At 43.7% G+C, this 19,773-nt stretch overlaps 2 protein-coding genes across 3 annotated transcripts; one reads left to right on the top strand and one right to left on the bottom strand.

Annotated features, from left to right (window-relative positions):
* Positions 1-3,569: 3,569 nt before the first annotated feature.
* Positions 3,570-8,866, bottom strand: selenop (selenoprotein P). Its single transcript, XM_086174326.1, has 6 exons — positions 8,683-8,866; positions 5,894-7,250; positions 5,302-5,537; positions 5,010-5,222; positions 4,812-4,929; positions 3,570-4,725 (listed from the first exon to the last, which is right to left on the bottom strand). Exons 2-6 carry the CDS (start codon positions 6,068-6,070, stop codon positions 4,486-4,488), a joined length of 984 nt encoding a protein of 327 aa, XP_086030452.1. The 5' UTR covers positions 6,071-7,250; positions 8,683-8,866; the 3' UTR covers positions 3,570-4,485.
* Positions 8,867-11,598: 2,732 nt separating this feature from the next.
* Positions 11,599-18,748, top strand: zbtb35 (zinc finger and BTB domain containing 35). 2 transcript variants are annotated; one of them, XM_086173499.1, is made up of 9 exons: positions 11,599-11,768; positions 13,154-13,289; positions 13,369-13,470; positions 14,135-14,279; positions 14,780-14,888; positions 14,994-15,170; positions 16,061-16,436; positions 16,530-16,660; positions 17,805-18,748. In XM_086173499.1, the coding sequence occupies exons 2-9, from the start codon at positions 13,172-13,174 to the stop codon at positions 18,330-18,332; spliced, it is 1,686 nt and encodes a 561-aa protein (XP_086029625.1). In that variant the 5' UTR covers positions 11,599-11,768; positions 13,154-13,171; the 3' UTR covers positions 18,333-18,748. The 2 variants fall into 2 exon arrangements, with proteins under 2 accessions (XP_086029625.1, XP_086029626.1); XM_086173500.1 differs by lacking the exon at positions 11,599-11,768 and adding an exon at positions 11,855-11,999.
* The last annotated feature ends 1,025 nt before the right edge of the window (positions 18,749-19,773 follow it).

The raw sequence follows: 19,773 nt of genomic DNA, 5'->3' as shown, positions 1-19,773 counted from the left end.
TTCACGCTGTGTGGCTGGAATTCAAGTCAGTGTTTTTTTCTTGTTCATTTAGCTGTTGGAGAAATCTTAAATACACTAATCACAAAGAAACAAAAAAGATCCACAATCAAAACACAACGGTTTTGATTGTGGATGAACCTGTGAAATGAGCCGTTCTGCAGAAGAGGGTTCTTTTTTTATCTTTTTTTTTTTTTTTTTTAATATCACGCATCTGAGCTGATAGATTATCTTGGGTTTTTTTTTTCCACCGTGTTAATTAGATCGAAGACATCGACAACGTGCCTGCGGGGACGGCATCCTCTATACGATAAGCTATCTAAAGAGTAAGCGGCCGCACATTATGCGCACCTGTGATGCCGCATAATGAACTTTCATTTCAACAGTTCCGAGTGAGTCATCGTCATGGCGACGTGGGGGTCGCCTCCAAAGAAGCACATCACGCTATGACAAAACAAACATTGTCCTGCAGAGGGGTTTGGGTTCGTCCTTGAGATAAGTAGGCTGAAATAGGATGCAAAGGGTGTTTATATTTATATACATATATATACTGTATGTATATGTGTATATATATATATATAAAAGAGACACATAAGTGCCGTGAAATTTTACAAAATGTGAATGTGTGCCATTTTCTCTCTCCTCCTGTCTATCTCTTTCTGGAGCTCAGTGTTCCGTCAGTCTCCGACAGAAATGTCTTAATATATTTTCTGGTAGCGGAAAAAAAAAAAAAAATTGCATATATTTTTGTATGTCATGGATATTAGTAATCACAGCATTCTGCTGCTCGGTACGTGCGCTTCTCCTGGAATTCAACGAAGAGAGCAATTTTAACGGTGAAAAAAAAAAAGAAAAAAAAAACAAACAACACGAAAAAGCTACGAGGTTTGAGTTATGTTCGCTCCGTTGCCGTTTCGGGCACGGGAAGAAAAAAAAAAAAACAACTCTTAAGATATTTTTCGACATTCAACGCAGTTTTCTGAGGCCTCTCTGCGTGCGTGAAGGAAACCAGAGAACACGGCCGCCTCGTGCACGGCGGGAGATGCGACGCAAAGATGGAGGCCACCGTACGGGGAAAAATGCATCGAGTGGCGTCGGTTCACGTTTTACCGTTTGCTTTACCGTTTCTGCGCGTGCACAAACCGGTCCATTCTTAATGTCATGTCAAAAGGGTTTATTTTATAAGTTTATAAATGTTACTGACACTTTAGAGCAAGCACTTTGTACACCTATATCAGATGTTTAAAATTGTATCCAGATTTTATTTTTTAATCTCACACTAAATCAACGCTATGAATTATATACTGCTCAAAAGAATAAAGGGAACACTTGAACAACACAATGTAACTCCAAGTCAATCACACTTGTGTGAAATCATAGTGTCCACTCAGGAAGCAACACAGATTCATTTGGACTTGTTTTAAGGACATTACATCAAAGTTGGATCAGCCTGGAGTTTGTTTTTACACTTTAATTTTGCATGTGATTCCTAATCCAGACCTCCATGGGTTGATACAATTGATTTCCATTGATCATTTTGGTGTGATTTTGTTGTCAGCACATTCAACTGTGTAAAGAGCAAAGTATTTCATAAGAGTATTTCATTCATTTAGATCTAGGATGTGTTTTTCAAGTGTTCCCTTTATTTTTTTGAGCAGTGTATATATATATATATATATATATATATATATACAAATATATATATAAAAGGGTCTGTTTATATTTAGCACAGTTATCGATGAATTTGAGCAACCGTTCGTTATCAATAAGCTTCAGTCGGCACAGTTTATGGGATGTATTTTAGAGCCGACTGTGATGGAGTGTAGAGATTTACAAGACGCGCGTCATAAATCACATCAAAGTATTGATAAGTTACACTGTAAATATTCTTAAAGTTATGTGTTTTTTGGCTGCCCTCCTCTTTGTTTTCTGTGCAAATGTTTGCTTTTATTGCATTGTTAAACCCCCTCCCCCACCCGGGGATCCTCTCTGACGCCGCTCGCCGGATACTTTGAATGCACCAAGTCCGAGTTCAGCGGCTGGAAAATGTTTCCTTATCCGAGCCGAGCTGTTTCGTGCAGCATTCTGCAGCGGCCGTGGTCAAACTCACCGATCTGACTGATCGAAAAATGTACCTTAGCTGTAAAAATCTGAAGTTTTAAACGCCTCGCCGTCCGTCCCGACCTCGGACCCGTCGGCCGTCGACGGCTTTTTCTCTCTCTGTTCCCCCCGCCATTGTTCTCACCGGCGAGCTCTTTTCGATGTTGTCTTTGTCACCGGTAAGGCTTTCGACGAGCTGCGAAATAAAGGTATATCAGCACCTTCCCTCCCGTGCGTCATTTCAGTTCTTCCTTCTCGGCAATTGAATCTCATGGCCAGAAAAGCAATCGGCGTAATCGGATTACAAAACCGGCCGAGCGCCAATCCCGTTTTTCGGAACTCCCGCAACGAACGGTTACGGACAGTTCTCTGCACGCCGGAGAAAAAAAGTCCAGTGTGTGTGTGTGTGTGTGTGTGTAGAATCTCGAACGCCGACTTGTTTGTGTAGAACACAAGAGGGACTTTGTGTGAATGGGTTCACATATGTGATTCTCTCCCTCTCGCCACTGGAGTAAGCGGGGAGAGAGAAGGGCTGCAGAGAGGTTTGCACATCCAGGGAAAAGCTTATTGGACAATTAAGACACAGGCTGTGTACCGTACGACTCTGTGTGCAGCTGATTGAATCAGGGGAGACAGCCACTCGCAGCTCTTCATCTCAGGACATTGCAGGTAATTACCCATAAGTCACTGTTCCCCTGTATTGGATCTTCAGCCCAATTACGCCCACACAAGCAGTCCTCCACCGGCCCTCATTTATTACCTCCGGTTGCTTGTTGACCTTTTCGAACAAACAATTCAGATACATGACACCGGCCGCGCTTCGCCCGCACGGACGATTTTGAAGGATCTCGCCTCGGCTTGGACGTCGATAAGCCCGCGGCGCTGAAAAGGCTCTCCGGATACATCTCAGCAACCACGGTTTTCTACCTCTGGTCCTAAACTGACGTATAATAGCGTGTAATTCGATATATTAAAGTTGGCATTGAAAACAAATGTATTGGCTGCCCTTTCGGAGCGTCCATCGTGAATATACTGAAGTTAGGCTATGCAGTGTGTGTGTGTGTGTGTGTATGTCTTTGTCAAAAAAAAAAAAAAAAAAAACCTCACTAACCCAAGCTTACTGTTCTGTATATTTCCTGGCATCGTGTATTTGCAAGTGTTATTTGCAGTCCCTATGTCCTCTATTGTAAGTCGCTTTGGATAAAAGCGTCTGCCAAATGCAATGTAATGTAATGTAAAGTAATATACAGGTCAAATTGAGATGTTTAGGACGTAGCATTTCCTGTTCACTTGCGCTACCTTGTTTAGCGTGTAGATCTCCATCACCATCTGCTGTTAAAATCCAACCCAAACAGAAATCCAACCCGGTTAAAGTCCGGTTTTAGCTACTTAACAAAATAGATCTTTGCTAAAGTCAGAATCACCTGATCTGAATGTGGTGTTTAAACAATAACTACACGCAGACAAAAGAGGCAAATCCATTTGTTTTTATTTCACAGTTTTACCGTCTCCGCGGGACCATGGAGACCTTTTTTTTTAATTTTTGTTTCTACAGAAAGCGCAGAGCACGTCCCTTTCGCCCTACTTTTCAAAAAACGATTGCCGACTTTGGCGGTGAGTAAAGTGGAAGAACAGAAACATATGATCGTAAATCGGATGCTATCGAAGAGGCGCCGAACCTCCTCAATTTCGTGCCACACGAAAAAGCAATCTACGCGAGATGCTATGCTAAAAAAAATTTCAATCGCGCGTGACGAATCTAGCGTCTTCTCCTCGGCGGAGATCATGTCATTCCACGGCTCTCTCCCGCCTCCCCGGCCCGACATCACGCAGACACCACTAGAGCGTAGTTTCCGCGCCTGCTTTCATAAAAGGACGGGGAGATCCGAAACGTAGAAAGCGGTGGAAGAACGTGAAACCGCCGCGCGCTCCTCGGAGAGGACGAGAGGAACCGCTGACCGAGGAAAGCCGGGCGCGTTAGCGTTACGGCTAACGGGTGTTTTCAAACCCTGCGTAGCGCCTCCTCGTGATGTCAGCGATTCCCGCGCCCTCTCCTCGGGTAACGCTTGGCCGGTAACCGGCCTACAGCTGCTCTCACCCTCAGCTGCCGACCCCCGGAGGTCAGGCTCAGCGGTCCGACTGCGGTTGCTGTCAGTCGACGGCGGGTGAGCGTCACTGTCAGGTTTCCCTGACGTCGTCGCTCGCCGGCAGCCCGTGTCACTGTCAGGAGGCGGGCAGGGCCTCCTGGCAGTGTCACAGAGCCGCGGGCCGATCGCTCCCCGCCTCGCCGAACAGCCTCCGTCAGTGTCAGCATCAGCTGGGCTCGACGGCGTTGTCGCCGCCGGACGCCCGCTGTCACCTGAACTTTGGGTTTCACCTGGATTTCACTCAGGGACGCTGCATTACGGGGGCGCCTTGCGCCTCCTGGGGCGTCTGCTGAATGCGGACATCCGAGTGTAACCCCAGTTGCCCTAAAGCCCGCTGACCGTGACCGTGGTGTCCGTGGTGATGGTCGCGGCCGGGGTTCGGGGGAAAGAGGTCGCCGTGGTGATGTCCGTGACCGTGACCAGGTTCTACTTCTGATCCAGGCGCTGCTTTTTCTTTACACTCCTCTGGCACGTCGGCACCCTGCAGGACACATTGAAGAAGTGGTTCACGTTACCCGAGGAACACGTTGAAGCCAAACATCTGCGCTAGTGCGGCGTCCACAGTACCTCGTGTGTGCAGTCGCCGCAAACGCGATTGCAGTAGGTGTCTCTGATCGCATCTTCAACGCCGTCTTGCCCGGTGATGGAATACGGAGGGGAAATGTGATGCGTGAGACGTCCGCACCTGTCGGGAAACGGGCGGAGGAGCATTTTAAAGTTAGCAACGCACGAGCGAGGAGAACGTTCGCTCTCGAGCCGGCGAACCTGTCGTAGATGAAGAAGTCGAACTCGTCCCCGCTCAGCGTCCGCCAGACATCCGGCTGCCGCTCGTCCTGCTGGTAGAGCGTTATGCTCTCGGACAGCCTCCGCTGCAGGTTGGCGTGCAGCCGCCGCGCACGCTCCTCCTGGTGGTTCACCGCCATGAAGATCACATCCCTCAAACCCTGCTGCTCCAGCTTCAGCCGCAGGGCGTCCGTTCTACAAGTAAACACCAAATTTGCAGAACGTCGCAGAAGAACACCGGAATATTCTGGGTTTTTTTTTTCGGTCGACGCACCTGTGCGCCAGCTGCGAGGACAACAGTTGGCCCGCGTGCAGGAGGGCCACCACCGTCACCTTGCCGTCCGCATCCCTCATGGGATCGAGCGGCCCGATGGTCCAGGCCGGCGGGAGCTGACAGTGGGACCTGCCCCCCTCGCTCTCCGCCACGCCCACCCGGAGGAGGCAGAGGGCGAGGAGCGGGACGAGGAACGGCCCCATGGCCGCGGGGTCTCTCCTCGCCGCCCCGATACGCTGAAATGTGGGAGGAGAGGCGGGGGCGAGATGGAAGATTAATCCTCGGACGGTACAAAAGGTCAGACTGGGGTTATCGGTTTCACATTCTTCGAATCGCTATTTGTCTTTTTACACTTTTAGGGAAATGGACTGCGTTTTTTTAACAGCGGTTCCCGTCTGTATTCCTGCTTTTTTGGGAAAGGAAGCGGAGCCGCACGCGCCGCTTTTTTTCCACCGTTTTTTTTTTGATAGATTTAACAGACATTCAGCGTTTTATCCGAGCATGGAGGGTTTCTGCGCGGCGGTAAAAACAAGCATCGCCGTTCTTGTTTGAAAAGAACGGAGTGAATGTTGCAGGTTGCTGTGCTTCTTACCCCGGAGTTGAAAGGTTCCCTCTGCACAGCTCTGTCCTGGTGGTGCTTCTTGAACAAAAACAAGTCCTCCTTCACCGCTCCCCCCCTTTTATACCTCGGCTGTTTTTTTTTGCCCCCCCCCTCCCGCCGACTCAGGAAAGGGGGGCAAAGTTCAGTTCGAGCAGCTTGCCGAAGCATGCCTTTTTGCAAGAGTTTGCATTCTAGATAAATGTTTATGTTTTTATAGATTGTTTTTTTTAGACACGGTCATGACAGAAGAAGGTTTTGCACCTATTTTGCATCGCGGCTTCGACTAAACATACGAATTGATAATAAAGATTCTTTTTATTTTGATGTGCATGAGCGCAGATAAGTATTGCAACATTCAGTTTCGGGAGACGAATCCGACGCTGGGTGAGGTTTGAGAAGAACGAGTGAACTCGTCCAACACACACACACATTCTAAGATCGTGAACAAAAACAGAATAGCCGCAAAATGTGACATGCACTGAGGCGATTCTACAAGTCTGCATGTTGACTTGGATGTGAGTAGATTCGATTAAGACCAAGAGAAATAAAATAAAGATGGAAACAACGGGTGCGTTACATAAAGTAGAACGGTTTAGGAGCTAACGACGTTCAAATGGCCTCGTGAGACGTCAAGGAGCGCTTATGAAAAAAACAGAATCAAAGTCCAGCCAGTCACGCAGAGATATCCACACACACACAAAGAGGTTTAGATAAGAGAGTACAGGTCATTCAAATTCAACACACACACACACACACACACACACGGTGCTGCAAACACCCAACAATACAACGCTGCTGAATATGCTTCACCAATATTGGCACCATTACGAATGCATTATGTCCACCGCAGGTTATCTTCCCCGCATTTCATTTTAGGTCACCGCGAGAACGGGCGGAACTCAATTTCCCAAAGGTTATTCGGACATTAACCGCCGAGCGTCGTCAAAACGGTCGGTAACCTTGGCAGCGCGGATCAAATACCCGGGCTGGGTCGCCGAAGCTGGAAGACATCATTAGTTTACCGCACAAAAGAGCAATTCTATTCACGATGCTTCGCCGAGGCCACAAACGGAGCCGAGCAGACAGCGGCCGGCCCGAACGCCAATATAATTGCGCGCTGTTACCGAGAATGACATGCACTGGCGGTTTGTGTGAAGACAACATCCTCTCCGCTCCTTTCGTCGCACGGGATCTCTTAATCCCGAGCCAACGAGCGGAGCAAGACTCTGCGGTGGAAACCAAGATGTTGTTTCCATACAGAACATTCAAGCGGCGTATTTCTTCGGTCCCACATCTTGCACCCGGTCTTCGAGCGGCTCCCATCAGGTCACAGATTCCGCTGCTCCGCCTGCGAAACCCAGACGATAAGGTCAACCTTTGTCCTCAATTCCTAGCGACCCTGCAAACCCCTCATCGTCGTGCCAACCTCATGATGTATGGCCAAAAGTATTGGGTCACCCATCCCAAACATTGGAATCAGGTGTTCCAATCACTTCCGTGGCCACAGGTGTATAAAATATTTGTTAAAGAAAGTGCCGCTCTCAGGAGCTCAGTGAATTCCAGCGTGGAACTGTTATAGGACGCCGCCTGTGCAGCACATTAGGTCGGGAATTTTTTTTCGCTCCGAAATGTTCCACAGTCAACCGTCAGTTGTATGATAAGGACATGGAAGTGTTTGGGAACGACAGCGAGGCGTCGCCAACTTTCTGCAGGCATTCCAAACTTCACGTGGCCTTCAGATTCGCTGTAGAAGTTACCAAGTGCAACGCAAGGCGTCGGACGTTGGAGCCGAACGCTTCCTTTGCAAACACGACTGCGCACCGGTGCACAAAGCAAGCGCCATAAAGACATGGCATGTGGATGATCTTAACCGGCCTGCACAGAGTCCCGACCTCAACCCCATAGAACACCTTTGGGATGAATTAGAGAGCCGGGCCTTCTCGTCCAGCATCGGTGTGTGACCTCACGAATGGAAGAATGGTCCAAAAATCACATAAACACCCCTGAACCTTGTGGACTGACTTCCCAGAAGAGCTGAAGCTGTTTTAGCCGCAACCAACGTCATATTGATCCCTATGGATCAGGATTGGGATGTCACTTAAATTCATATGCAAGGTGAGCAAATACTTTTGGCCATATGGTGTATTTATTATATAAATGCAGAGTGCAGCTTACTTAAATCTGTACAGTGATCTATTATACGTAACTTCTATATTCACCCATATTTGACGCTGCCCCCTAATTGCCCCTCAGGGACAAAGTTTTTTGTATCTACAAGGCAGGAGAGTCCAAACATTTGATGTGAAAATGCGTGAAGACCATTCATGTCGTTCTCTGAACCATTAAATTAAATGCAAATGAACGATTTCATGATTTTTATCATTGCAAATGATGTCTTACAGAACATAATTTGCAGAACACAAATCTAAAGTTTTGACCCAAATTACTGTATTTCAGCAGCCGGTGAGTGTGAGACTACAGGTCTGCTAGCATCATCTGGCGAAATATTAAATAGCTTTTTAGTTTTATGCAAGTCAACAGTGCTGGTGGATGCAAATTATTGATTTTATGATCATAGCGACGGGCCGGTGTAAATTTGGCCCGCAAGCCGGACTTTGGTCATACCTGCTGTAAGGAGATCACGCAGAGTATTGGGTCCACTGCGACCAGCACTTTGCTCGTCTGAAGTCGTGTAACTCATTTACAGCGTTCGTTTCAGGACACACTGACCTCAATGATCTTCACGGCGTTCGGCACCTTGACGCGTTCCTTTTTCTCACCTTGATAAACTGCAATCCCATCGAAAAACACGGGGATTGCCGTGCCATCTGACCTCCCGGCTGCTCGGCTGCGAGCCAAATGAAAGTTTATTCAGGGACAAGCGCACAAAACTTGGATTTAAAGTGCGGTTGTTGTTGTAGCGAGCATAGCGAACACCCTGGCCGTGCCAAAATTCAGTCGGCCGGAACGGCGAGACCGGGAGTCTTAATATCGCTCTACAAAACATGGAGTTATTTAAAAGTCTGTTGCCACAGAGCTGCAATGCAGAGTGTCACAATCAGATGACACGGCATGATAAGATGTTGTTATCTGAGAAGTTGCTGAGTGTTCTGGAAAAGACCGGCACCATTAAATGTCCAAACTTGTTAGGGGCAAAAAGCCCCTAATTTAAAATTATTTTTTTTTAGACATTTACACAGATTATTCTTGAATAATCTTAAATATTCAAAAAGCATCTCCATACCTGGAAGAAATTAGAAAAAGGATGATTTTATGCTCAAGTAAAGATCACATTGGAAAAGAGGCTGATGCAAAAAAGAAAAGTTCAAGAAATATTTAAAGGCAAATGTGACTCTTTGGGACCTTGATTCAATACCAGTATTTTTTTTTTTCTAAATCCAAGTGTTTTCATTTCTAGAAATGACACTGCCATCTAGTGTGTCCGGTGCTTCACTGGAACCCCGAGGCATTTGGGATGAAACCGTCAAATCTGAACGGACACAAGCGATCGAACCACTTCAAAAAGAGGAATTAAAAAAAAAAGAAGTTTTACAGATGTATAATTTTTTCTTTGGGTTCCTCCCTAAATATTATATATATATTTTTTGTTTTAAAGTAGCCTTTATTGTCACTGCAGAACACAACAAAATTAGAATGGAAAGCAAAAAAAAAGGGAAGAAAAGCACAGTCATAAATGGAAATATAATGAGTGAAAAGAGATATGAAAAAGTGAGACGTGAGGGGATGTGAGTGTTTGAAAATAAACACGTTTTGCCGAAGATACAGAAAAAAAAGAAATAAATGAAAAATAATTTTAAAATGATCAATGCCAATTATAGCATCCCTGGGTCAAAGATATAAGATAGGAAAAAATATAAAATAAAAGAATAGACGGATAAATATGTAAAGGAAAAAATTAAAGTGGAAAAGGGGTTCAAGTTCAATGACTGCTCTGGGATAAAAAAAACAATTGTTTTTTTTTTTTGCATTGATTGTCCAAAACCGCCACTTGGAGTAGGAAGCAGGTGAAATCTCTTGCTTAAATAAGTCATTGGAATATAGAAAATGAAATATTAAATATTGAATCGCGCCTGTTGAGGGAGTCGAGTGTGGAAAAAGAGGTGAAGAAACGGGTTCAAGCAGGTTGGAACGGGTGGAGAAAAGTGTCAGGGGTTCGAAGAGATCGAAGAATATCAGCCAGAAGGAAAGGAAAGGTGGCAATGACCAAAAGACAGAGCTGGAGGTCGCAGGGATGAAGATGCTGAGGTTCTCTTTGGGAGAGACCAGGATGGAGAGGATCTGGAATGACTCTATCATGTTCCATATTTTGGAGAGAAGGTCAGAGATGGTTGAATGTGAATATATTGGTAGACGGATGCTGGAATTGGAGGTCTAGATGAAGACCAAGGAGAAGATTGATGGACGCAGTGAGAGAGGAGGGTTAGATGGAGAAGGTTGATTCTCTGTGGCAATGCCTGAAGGGAAAACCCCAAAAGAGAAGAAGAAGAAGAAGAAGAAGAAGAAGAAGAAGAAGAAGAAGAAGAAGAAGAAGAAGATTCATGTGTAAGTGCATGTACTCATGTCTAAGTGCAGTAAAACATTTATTGCACAGAAGACAATAAGAATAAGAATAAGAATAAGAATAAGAATAAGAATAAGAATAAGAATAAGAATAAGAATAAGAATAAGAATAAGAATAAGAATAAGTGTAATGATCCCCGTAATTTTGTGGCGGCACAGATCTTGACTGCTGGTGTAGTTTATAGTTTTATTTGCAACCATTGAAAACAAAACGTAAAAAATGACAACCACCGTAAAAGCTTGTGCCCTATTAAGGGCACAAGTAGAAAAATAAAACTTCACATAGAGGATGACGTGACTTTCTCTCGTAACTGCTCTTGCAATACAACCATTTTTCCGGTGGAAGTAAGAAAATAAAATCCTCTTACCAAAATAAAATATCAAATTTGGAAAACACAATCAAACAATTGACCTAAAATAATAACACATTTCAGGTGGTTATTTACAATAAGAATAAGAATAAGAATAAGAATAAGAATAAGAATAAGAATAAGAATAAGAATAAGAATAAGAATAAGAACAACTTTATTTATCCCGAAGGAAATTGTTGTGCCAGAGTTTCAAGTAAAACATAACAATAATAAATAATAGTAGATGGATCTATGGATCCATCCATGGATCAATGGATCTATTGAACATGAGGAGAATTATTGCACAAATGGTGTGTAAAGGTTGATTCACTGAAGGAGGAGGAGGAGAAGAAGGAGAAGGAGAAGGAGAAGGAGAAGAAGGAGGAGGAGGAGAAGAAGAAGAAGTAGAAGGAGAAGGAGGAGGAGAAGAAAAAGGAGGATGAAAAGAAGGAGGAGGAGGTGAAGAAAAAGATGCAGAAGAAGGAGGAGGAGAAGGAGGAGGAGGTGAAGAAAAAAGCATAAGGAGAAGGAGGAGAAGAAAAAGGAGGAGGAGAAGAAGAAGGAGAAGGAGGAGGTGAAGAAAAAGAAGCAGAAGAAGAAGGAGAATAAAGGGGAGGAGGAGAAGAAGGCGGAGAAGAAAAAGAAGCAGAAGGAGAGGAAAAGGGGGAGAAGAAGATGGAGAAGAAGAAGGAGGAGGTGTAGGAGAGGTAGAAGTAGAAGAAGAATAAGAAATAAAGGTGTTAGAGGAGCCGTCGCGGTCACCAAGCAACAGTTCGGAGCGTCCCTGCCGCGCAAAGCACTTCGGGAATCCGAGGCCGAAGGCCGAACGACCGCCCACCTTTTTTTTCCGAGCAGCGAGTGTAGCACCGCGGTACATGCGCCGAAGAAAATATAATCGCATAACAACTTTCTGAACCTCGGCGACCAAACCGAAGGTACGCGAACCGACTTTCCACGTTGCCGTTTTCTACCCCGCCGTGGTTAAAATCGCTCAGTCTGTCCGGGAAAAGTGTATTTTAATGCGCGGTTTGATGACGTAATGTTGATTGTCAAACGCGAAATGGCGAGCATGCTAGGAGGCCCGTTACCTTCTGCCCTCGGTGGGGTTTGTCGGCTCATTTTGACGCTATTGCTCTATTATGAATTCATAGACAAATGCAGAACGGGTAAGTTAGGGCTTTGAATATATATATGTATTATTTTCATCCAGCTCTTGGCTTCTTTTGCCATTCTTATGTAGGTTAAAGTGTGTACTTGAGAAACGAGCTAACGTCGAGCTAATGCTGTATGCTAGCGAGCTACAGAGTAAACAGTTGGGTGACAAGCAAGTTTACGCTGTCCTGTTTGTATACTAGTTCGCTAAAATGTAGGACTTTTCTTCATTTTCGATTTTTCATAACTTCATTATTTTGTATCGTCCAATCGTCGCTTTATAAGTTTCGCTGATTCTGTGATCCTAATACACGTCCAACTGAGTTCCCCCCAAAGTACAGCTTCCTCCACTGGGGTTGCAACCAGTCTTAAGACAGTTTTAAAATCTCAATTATTTGTTGGTATTTCAACTTTCAAGGAACCCTTGTAGCTTTAAATATGTTTTTATTCAGGAGTAATACATTGATAAAGGAAAATGTTCATTTTCAGGTTCATTTTCAGGAGTTTGCCAAATGGATAAACAACATAATCCAGCTTGTAACACGTGAATAAACATCATTTTAAGATAAGATAAACTTTATTGACCCCCATAGGGTAAACTCCTTTGTCACAGCAGCGTAACAGTTGTGACAAAAAAAGAGGAAATAAATATGAATATAAATAGAAAGGCAGAAGACAGGAGATAGCAAGACGAAAAAATCACAAATAAATAGACAGCAAACAACAATATCAGGGATGAAAATAGGCTGCATTAAGGAACAGTGAGGGTGGAAAAATACACAAGTAGGACTAAAAAACAATGTAAATAGAGTGATAAAAATTAATAGCAATGAATAACATAAATGAACAAAAATTGGCAGGATGTGAGCGGGCTGGGACAAACAAGGATAAGAGACAACAGAGCGAAACATGACTGAGATAGTGAATGGGAAAGGCTAATGAGATAGTGAAAATTGTTATGTTTTGTGATGGGTTCAAATATTTTCTTTTTAGATACCAATGTGAGGGTATAGTTCATAATCAGCATTTAAACATCTTGAATGCATTTCCATTTTGTTCATGCATAGCTTAAGTTTTGTCTCTTTTTGGGGGTTGAAGATACTGCTCAGTTGTTCTGCTTTTCGGTCATGAAATGCAAATAACTTCTTGTATCTTTCCGTTCGTTTAGAAAACTGTCCGGTGAATAATGACGGCTGAGACAAACGGAGGCAGTGAATTCCCGGCCCATTACAAAGTCATGATGGACAAACTTAATGAGCAGCGGCAACTGGACCAATTCACAGATATTACATTGATTGTGGATGGTAAGTGGATTTAATCCTTATCTTATAAAGATATGGCTTTTTAGGACTTTCTCAATGGTTTGTTGTTTTTCTTTTGCAGGACATCAGTTCAGAGCTCATAAGGCAGTTCTGGCAGCATGCAGTCAGTTTTTCCACAAGTTCTTCCAGGATTTCACCCAGGAGCCGTTGGTGGAGATTGAAGGTATTGAAGTTTGGTTTGGATATTATGTGTCTGCTCTTTGAATTTTTAGAGTTGTGTTAAATGTTGAAATTGTACCCTTTGTTGTTGCTTCTGGGAAGGAAGGAGTAAGGCCTCTGCAGCTGCAATAATGTTCCTCTTTAACATATGTGGTGTTAGTTTAATTTTCCTTTGGGTTTATCAACCTGTGTCAATTCACATTCCGTAATATATATTTGTTAGATTGAAACAGTCAATTACATACAATATTTCGGGTACATGTTTTAATTATGCCTCATAAGAAGAACTTGGGTGTTTAGAACTTTTCTTTAAAAGCCTTTACAGATTAGTCCTATTTTATATCATTAGACCTGGTAATAGGACCAGGAAGTCCCTTTTTGCCTTTGTCCTTTGTTTCACACATATTGATTATTGCCATTTTAGATATTGCTTGGTCTCAGCTGTCATTGTTCAAGTCTTTTTCACTGCTTTTTCTGTGGGGGGCATTGGGTGAACGCACCAATAGATTCCTTCCTTGAAAGACTTATTATGCGAGTCAAATTTCGGAGGACTTTCTGATTTTTCTTTAGCAATTCCAACCTCTCCTGCTTTTATCATTTTTTTTTTTTTTTTTTTTGGGACAAGGGATGATCTCACCACTCAAGCTACTTTGTCGTTCTCCTGACAGGTGTGAGTAACATGGCTTTCCGTCAGCTAATGGAGTTCACTTACACGGCTACTCTCGCTGTAGCAGGAGAAGAGGAGGCTTATGACGTATGGAAAGCTGCTGAATACCTTCAGATGCAGGAAGCAATCAAGGCCCTCAACAATAAGTACGATTTGCTCTTTGAACCTCCAGTAATTATCGGCGAAATTGACTAAATCAGTCACCATCGTGCACACCATCGGGTCAGATTCTGGGTTTATTTGAAACTGATTTTCACAACGATCCAGATGATCTGCAGCTGCACATATTGTTGAAACTTGATAGACTGGGTACATTTAAACTTGGTACCTGCCGGGTTGCTGTGAAGAACTGGTTATCAGCAGGTTTGTTTTTTTTTTTTTTTTTTTTTGCTCCTGAACTCAGCCAAGACAGAAATGCTAATTTCTCGACCAGCGAGTTATTTTTATGACAGTGTCACTTTGTGTTTGCATGATTTTTTTTTTTTCCTTTATAAATCTGTGTATTTTTGTTATTATGATATAATTAACTGCTGAAATTACCAACAAATGGATTATCATCCCCGACTTTACAATTTAATGCAATGGCCTGTTTATTTGCCGGAAATAGATTTGGTTGAAAGTCACTAAAAGCTCACTGTCATTGCAGGATAAACGAGAATCCGTCGTTGACGGTGAAGAGCAAAGGTAAAAAAAGGAGGATTGCTGAAACATCGAATGTAATTACTGAAACTTTACCCTCAGTGGAAGGAGAACAGGTCAGTGCGTTTCAAAAGATATCACTGAAAATCAGATTGGGGTGGAAGTGTCGTGCATGCGTTGGCTGAAATTTGTAACGATGTCTGTTTACACTGAATGTCCAGGTGGAGATTGAGGTTGAGGCAATTGAGGTGGAAGAGACAGGACTGGAGGAGGTTGTTGATGCAGAGAAGAATGCCCAGTCAGATGATTCTGCTTTGGCTCTGCTTGCAGACATTACCAGCAAGTATCAGCAAGGAGAACCTTCGCTACAGGTCATCAAGAAGGCAGAAATAGAAGAGGTATATGAAGTTTTTCCCTCAAAAGTCCTCTGTCATATTCTGTGCAATCCCTCTTATTTGTGTACGCCTGTTTCCGAGAGCCGATGCATCGCCTTCGTTTCCTTCTTACTTCATCCCCTTTCTCTGGTGTAAAAAGCCGAAGTGACGACAGTCACCGTTGTTGGACGACAAGCCAAAGGTTGAGAGCGCGTTCATTCAAAATCATCCCCCATTCAGTAGAGAACAGTTTGCATCTGGCACGTCAACTGTAGTTTAACCCTCCCAACTGGTGGGGAAGAGTTAATAAAATTACCCCTGTGATGTGTTTTCTATTATCTCATCACATTTCTGTCTGTTTAACTTGCTTTTTCATTTATCGTCTTTAAACACATTGTTTTATCACGGATTCCTTTGAGAGATCAGTGGATCAGCGGCTACATGAAAAGAAACCTAGACAGAGTGTGTGATTAGCAGATAATCTGTAATTAAATCAATTAGCATCATATGAACATGAAGGATTAAACAGAGATTAAATATATAACCTTTAGGATGACTGCGATTTCAGCCTGACTATTAATAATAAAGACTACACTTTCCCTGGTCTCACACTGTTGTCGTCCTCTCGCTGAATCTTGTTTTCATAGAGAGCTCTCTAGTGGTAGAAACTGCACAGTGAGTAATTAAATACATCTAATATAAAGTAAATAGTACTGTTATGCCAGATGGCAATTGGTGTTAAACATAAAATGTATTTTCGTGTTTCAGATGTGGAGCACCAAAAGTTCAATCAAAGGATAAGAAAAATTACGGTGGATTTTGTGATCATTGTAAACATCAAAACCGATCTGTGCAAATTTGAAAATGGACGTTGCTGATGCGACTCTTGTGTTGTGCTTTACGTCTTTGTGCAGGAGATTGTGTACCAAGAGGAGACGGTAACCGCCTCCAAGGTGCTGGAGAACGTTGAGGTTGTGGAAGTCCAGATTTCCAAAGTGGACAACATGTTCCGCTGCAACAAGTGCGACCGCAGCTTCAAGTTGTACTACCATCTCAAACAGCACTTAAAAACACACCTCGGTTTGCTAGAAAAGCCTTATATGTGCAACTACTGCGGGAAAGCTTACACACGGGAAGGAGCCCTGAAGCAGCACATCAGCTCTTTTCACTTCGATGCGGAGGAGCTTTCGCGGAACCAGAAACCCCAAAAGAAGGTGCATGTGTGTGAATACTGTAAGAAGCACTTCGACCACTTTGGCCACTTCAAAGAGCACCTACGAAAGCACACTGGTGAGAACTTGTTTGTGTTCGGTGAAATACGTTTTTTTTTTTTCTTACCTCGTCTTTCTAGGGAAGAAACACGTTTCTGTTTCGTATTTGCAGGTGAAAAACCTTACGAGTGTCCCGACTGTCACGAACGCTTTGCAAGGAACAGCACATTGAAGTGCCACATGGCGGCCTGCCAGAACGGGGCCGGAGCCAAAAAAGGACGCAAGAAACTGTATGAATGTCAGGTACGCGGCCAGAATCGGGGGGGCTTCACCGCTAACGTGGTGTTCCTGCATCCTTAAAAAGGTTTCGAATGATCCGAATGATTTTAATAGATCTCCAAAAAGGATCGGATCGTGAAGTTACCCACATATTTCGCACTTTTATCGCGTTGTGTTTTCAACACTGGGATTCAACCATTCAGAGCTAACGTGCACGGCGCTAACCAAACCCCCAGCAACCGGGGGTTCGGTGTCTTTGCCCGACGACACTTCAGGAGGAGCCGGAATCTAACCACCAACTTTCCGCTCGGAGGGATGCCCGCTCCGACGACGGAGCCACAGTGTTGTCTAAATCTGATTTTTGTTGAGCCATTTTTCAGTTTTATGTTGATCAACAGTGTGTACAACACAAACCCGGTGGAACCCGTTTGTGTCCATTCATAAATCTAAGTCCCTCTGACTTAAAAATCCTCATAGATCCACCATTTTGCAATTGGTAATTATTCTAGGGCCCCCTATGTTTGGCCTTTCCTGTTGATTGTTGTCTGAAGCACTTGTGGGGTCAAAATGTAATGGGTCTGTATTTTTATGAAGCAGCCGTTGGATCGGCAATCAATTTTTCAACACGTTTTATCTGTGAAAATCAAGCAACCAACCAACCTACTTCCTATCGATCTAATCTATATCTTATCTAATCTGTCATATTTACTCATGTATGAAAACACCGTATATATATTCTTGTCCAAATCTTCTTGTCTTGGCAACTGGACTTGAATTTCTTCACTTGAAGACGCTGCAGAATTTCACGCTTCAAAACTGTAGAAGCCTCTCGGAGGGCGCCGAGGGGTGAAACGTCTTCAAGTGAAGATATTCCAGTCCAGTTGCAGAGACAAGAAGATGACAAGAATTCACCGTGACCTGGATGACAGAGAACCTCTACAGACACAGTACAAGTAGAGCATTTAGTAATTACAGCATGAATAAATAAGTTATGAACACTTTGAACAGCTAAAAAAAATGGTATAATAGATAATTCAGTTGTATTGGTCTGTGAATTTCCACATTTGTCACATTTGTCATTTGCCACAATTTCCACGGTTGTCTTTCATGCAAATCTTATTCTGTTCATGTGCTACTCCTCCACTCATCTCCTTTCCCCCTCTCCCAGGTCTGCAGCAGCGTATTCAACAGCTGGGACCAGTTCAAGGACCATCTAGTGAGCCACACAGGAGTCAAGCCCAATCACTGCACCATGTGCGACTTATGGTTTACAGACCCCAAAGAGCTGAAGGCTCATCTCAAAGACGTTCATTCCATCGAGGACAGCAAATCCACGGAGGAGCTGGTTGTGACGGACTCCGCCGCCACAGCCGCCCTCGCCATCGCCACGCAGGGCTTAGAGGCGGCCGAGACGGTGCTGCTGGACGACGGGGTCCAAGTGGAGCACGTCACGGTGGACCCCATAGAAGTAATGGAGATGGGGGAGACGGCGACGGTCGTGGTGGAGGACGGAGGCGTGGCCGAGATGTGCGAGGAGGACATGGAGAGGTTAAAGCAGGCGGGTGTGCAGTTCCAAGTAGTTCACGTCACCTCCACTGAGGTCGACGGGCAGCAGGTGGTGAACTCTCAGGTGGAGGTGCAGATGGAGGGAGAGATGATGAACGTGGAAGAGGCCATCCAAGCGGTGGTGGTATGAGAGCTAGAACGGACTCAACTGACCCAAATCTCCCCTCGTGACATCCAGCATGGCTCTTTGGTAACCTGCTGACAAGCGTCACCCACAGACACCCGTGCCGATTTTTACCCGCGACACTGTATTTATTTTTAACCTTCCACCGGTTTCTGCCGAGGCACAGGTTTATCTTCTGTGAGTCAATCCCATTTCATTTTTATTTTTCTTATTATGAATCTCTACTTGACTCACTTGCAAAAACATAAACCAAAAAAAACCCTCAGAAAATCCCCATACTCATGGTCTCGCTTCAGAAAGCTGATGCACAGTGCTGATATTACTCAGTGTCACTGCTACGGATTAGAGCAAATTTATTTTCACTGTCTGCTTTTTTGAGGGGTTTTGTTTGTTTAAAATAAAGGAATAAACTTTGTCTCCAATTTTGGCAACATGTGACTCTTTTAATGTTTAATTATTTTACATGTACTTCATGAAAACAGATTGAAGTTGTGTTTGGATTCTCCATTTAGCACTCAATCATTAATCCGGACCTGGAAATCTGTCACTTTTCACACCCCGAGCAAAATTTTTCTATTTCTCATTTGCCGGATCAGGAAAAGAAAGCGAACTCCTTTTCTCTGGCGAGATGTGAGACACGTGCCGAGGTGGGCGCGCAAGGTTTACACATTGTATGTATGGAACTGATTTCCTAAAGTTTTGCCTAATGATTCACATTTTTGCTTTTCAAACGGGAAACTTGTGACACTTAACCCATTTACCTTAACAATTCAACAGTTTTTAAAGAATTCTGTATGCTGTTACTTTTATCTGAGGCTCACTTATTGTTTTGTTTTCTTTTTTTAACAGTCACTATGCAGTGACAGACGTTAAAACTACATCGTGCTCCTTCAGGACACCCATGTTCATCAAGATCATATCAGTAACCGTGCTATGCTGCATTACAAGCCTGTCAGGAATGGAATTATTCTGTTTTTCTTTATCGTCGTCTCGCTGGATATAACGTTCCAACAGGATTTGCAGAAGATGTTTGGTGCCTGTCTTTATTTAGCTAAATGCAGTGAGTGTGTTTTTTTTTTTGTTTTGTTTTGTTTTTTCCTTTTAAAATGGTTTTGGTGTCTCAACATCATCTTTAGGATCCGGGAAGAGGTGGACTTTTGGCAAAATCACAACCAAATGTAACAACAGACCATCTTGAAAAAAGGTAAGATATTTTTATGTCTATCTGTCTGACCATGATGATGGATGGGAAATTGAAACTGAAAGTAAAGTTGCATCCTCCTCCCCTACATCCGTAAATGTCTCAGATGTTGCTCTAGACCATGGCTGATGCTCTAGACCATTATTTTGGCTGGTGGGCCATTTTTATTTTCATTTTTATGTGCAGGCCAACTAGGTATCATGTAAATTGAGCAAAATGAAAATTGCATTTCAAATGTAGGGCATA

Source organism: Fistularia commersonii, chromosome 26 (assembly GCF_037954325.1).
Source record: "Fistularia commersonii isolate RoL2024-O1a breed Wild chromosome 26, RoL_Fcom_v1.0, whole genome shotgun sequence".
NCBI lineage: Eukaryota > Metazoa > Chordata > Actinopteri > Syngnathiformes > Fistulariidae > Fistularia > Fistularia commersonii.
This window is presented reverse-complemented; position numbering and strand designations above follow the sequence as displayed.

Excerpts from the sequence above, each read along its gene's own strand:
- selenop (XM_086174326.1), bottom strand. The coding sequence starts at position 6,070 with ATGCTTCGGCAAGCTGCTCGAACTGAACTTTGCCCCCCTTTCCTGAGT. Across the intron at positions 5,538-5,893 it reads GGGAACCTTTCAACTCCGGG|CGTATCGGGGCGGCGAGGAG; the intron begins GTAAGAAGCACA and ends CCCACATTTCAG. Across the intron at positions 4,726-4,811 it reads GCGGCGACTGCACACACGAG|GGTGCCGACGTGCCAGAGGA; the intron begins GTACTGTGGACG and ends TGTGTCCTGCAG.
- zbtb35 (XM_086173499.1), top strand. The coding sequence starts at position 13,172 with ATGACGGCTGAGACAAACGGAGGCAGTGAATTCCCGGCCCATTACAAA. Across the intron at positions 13,290-13,368 it reads TATTACATTGATTGTGGATG|GACATCAGTTCAGAGCTCAT; the intron begins GTAAGTGGATTT and ends TTTCTTTTGCAG. Across the intron at positions 15,171-16,060 it reads AGAAGGCAGAAATAGAAGAG|GAGATTGTGTACCAAGAGGA; the intron begins GTATATGAAGTT and ends GTCTTTGTGCAG.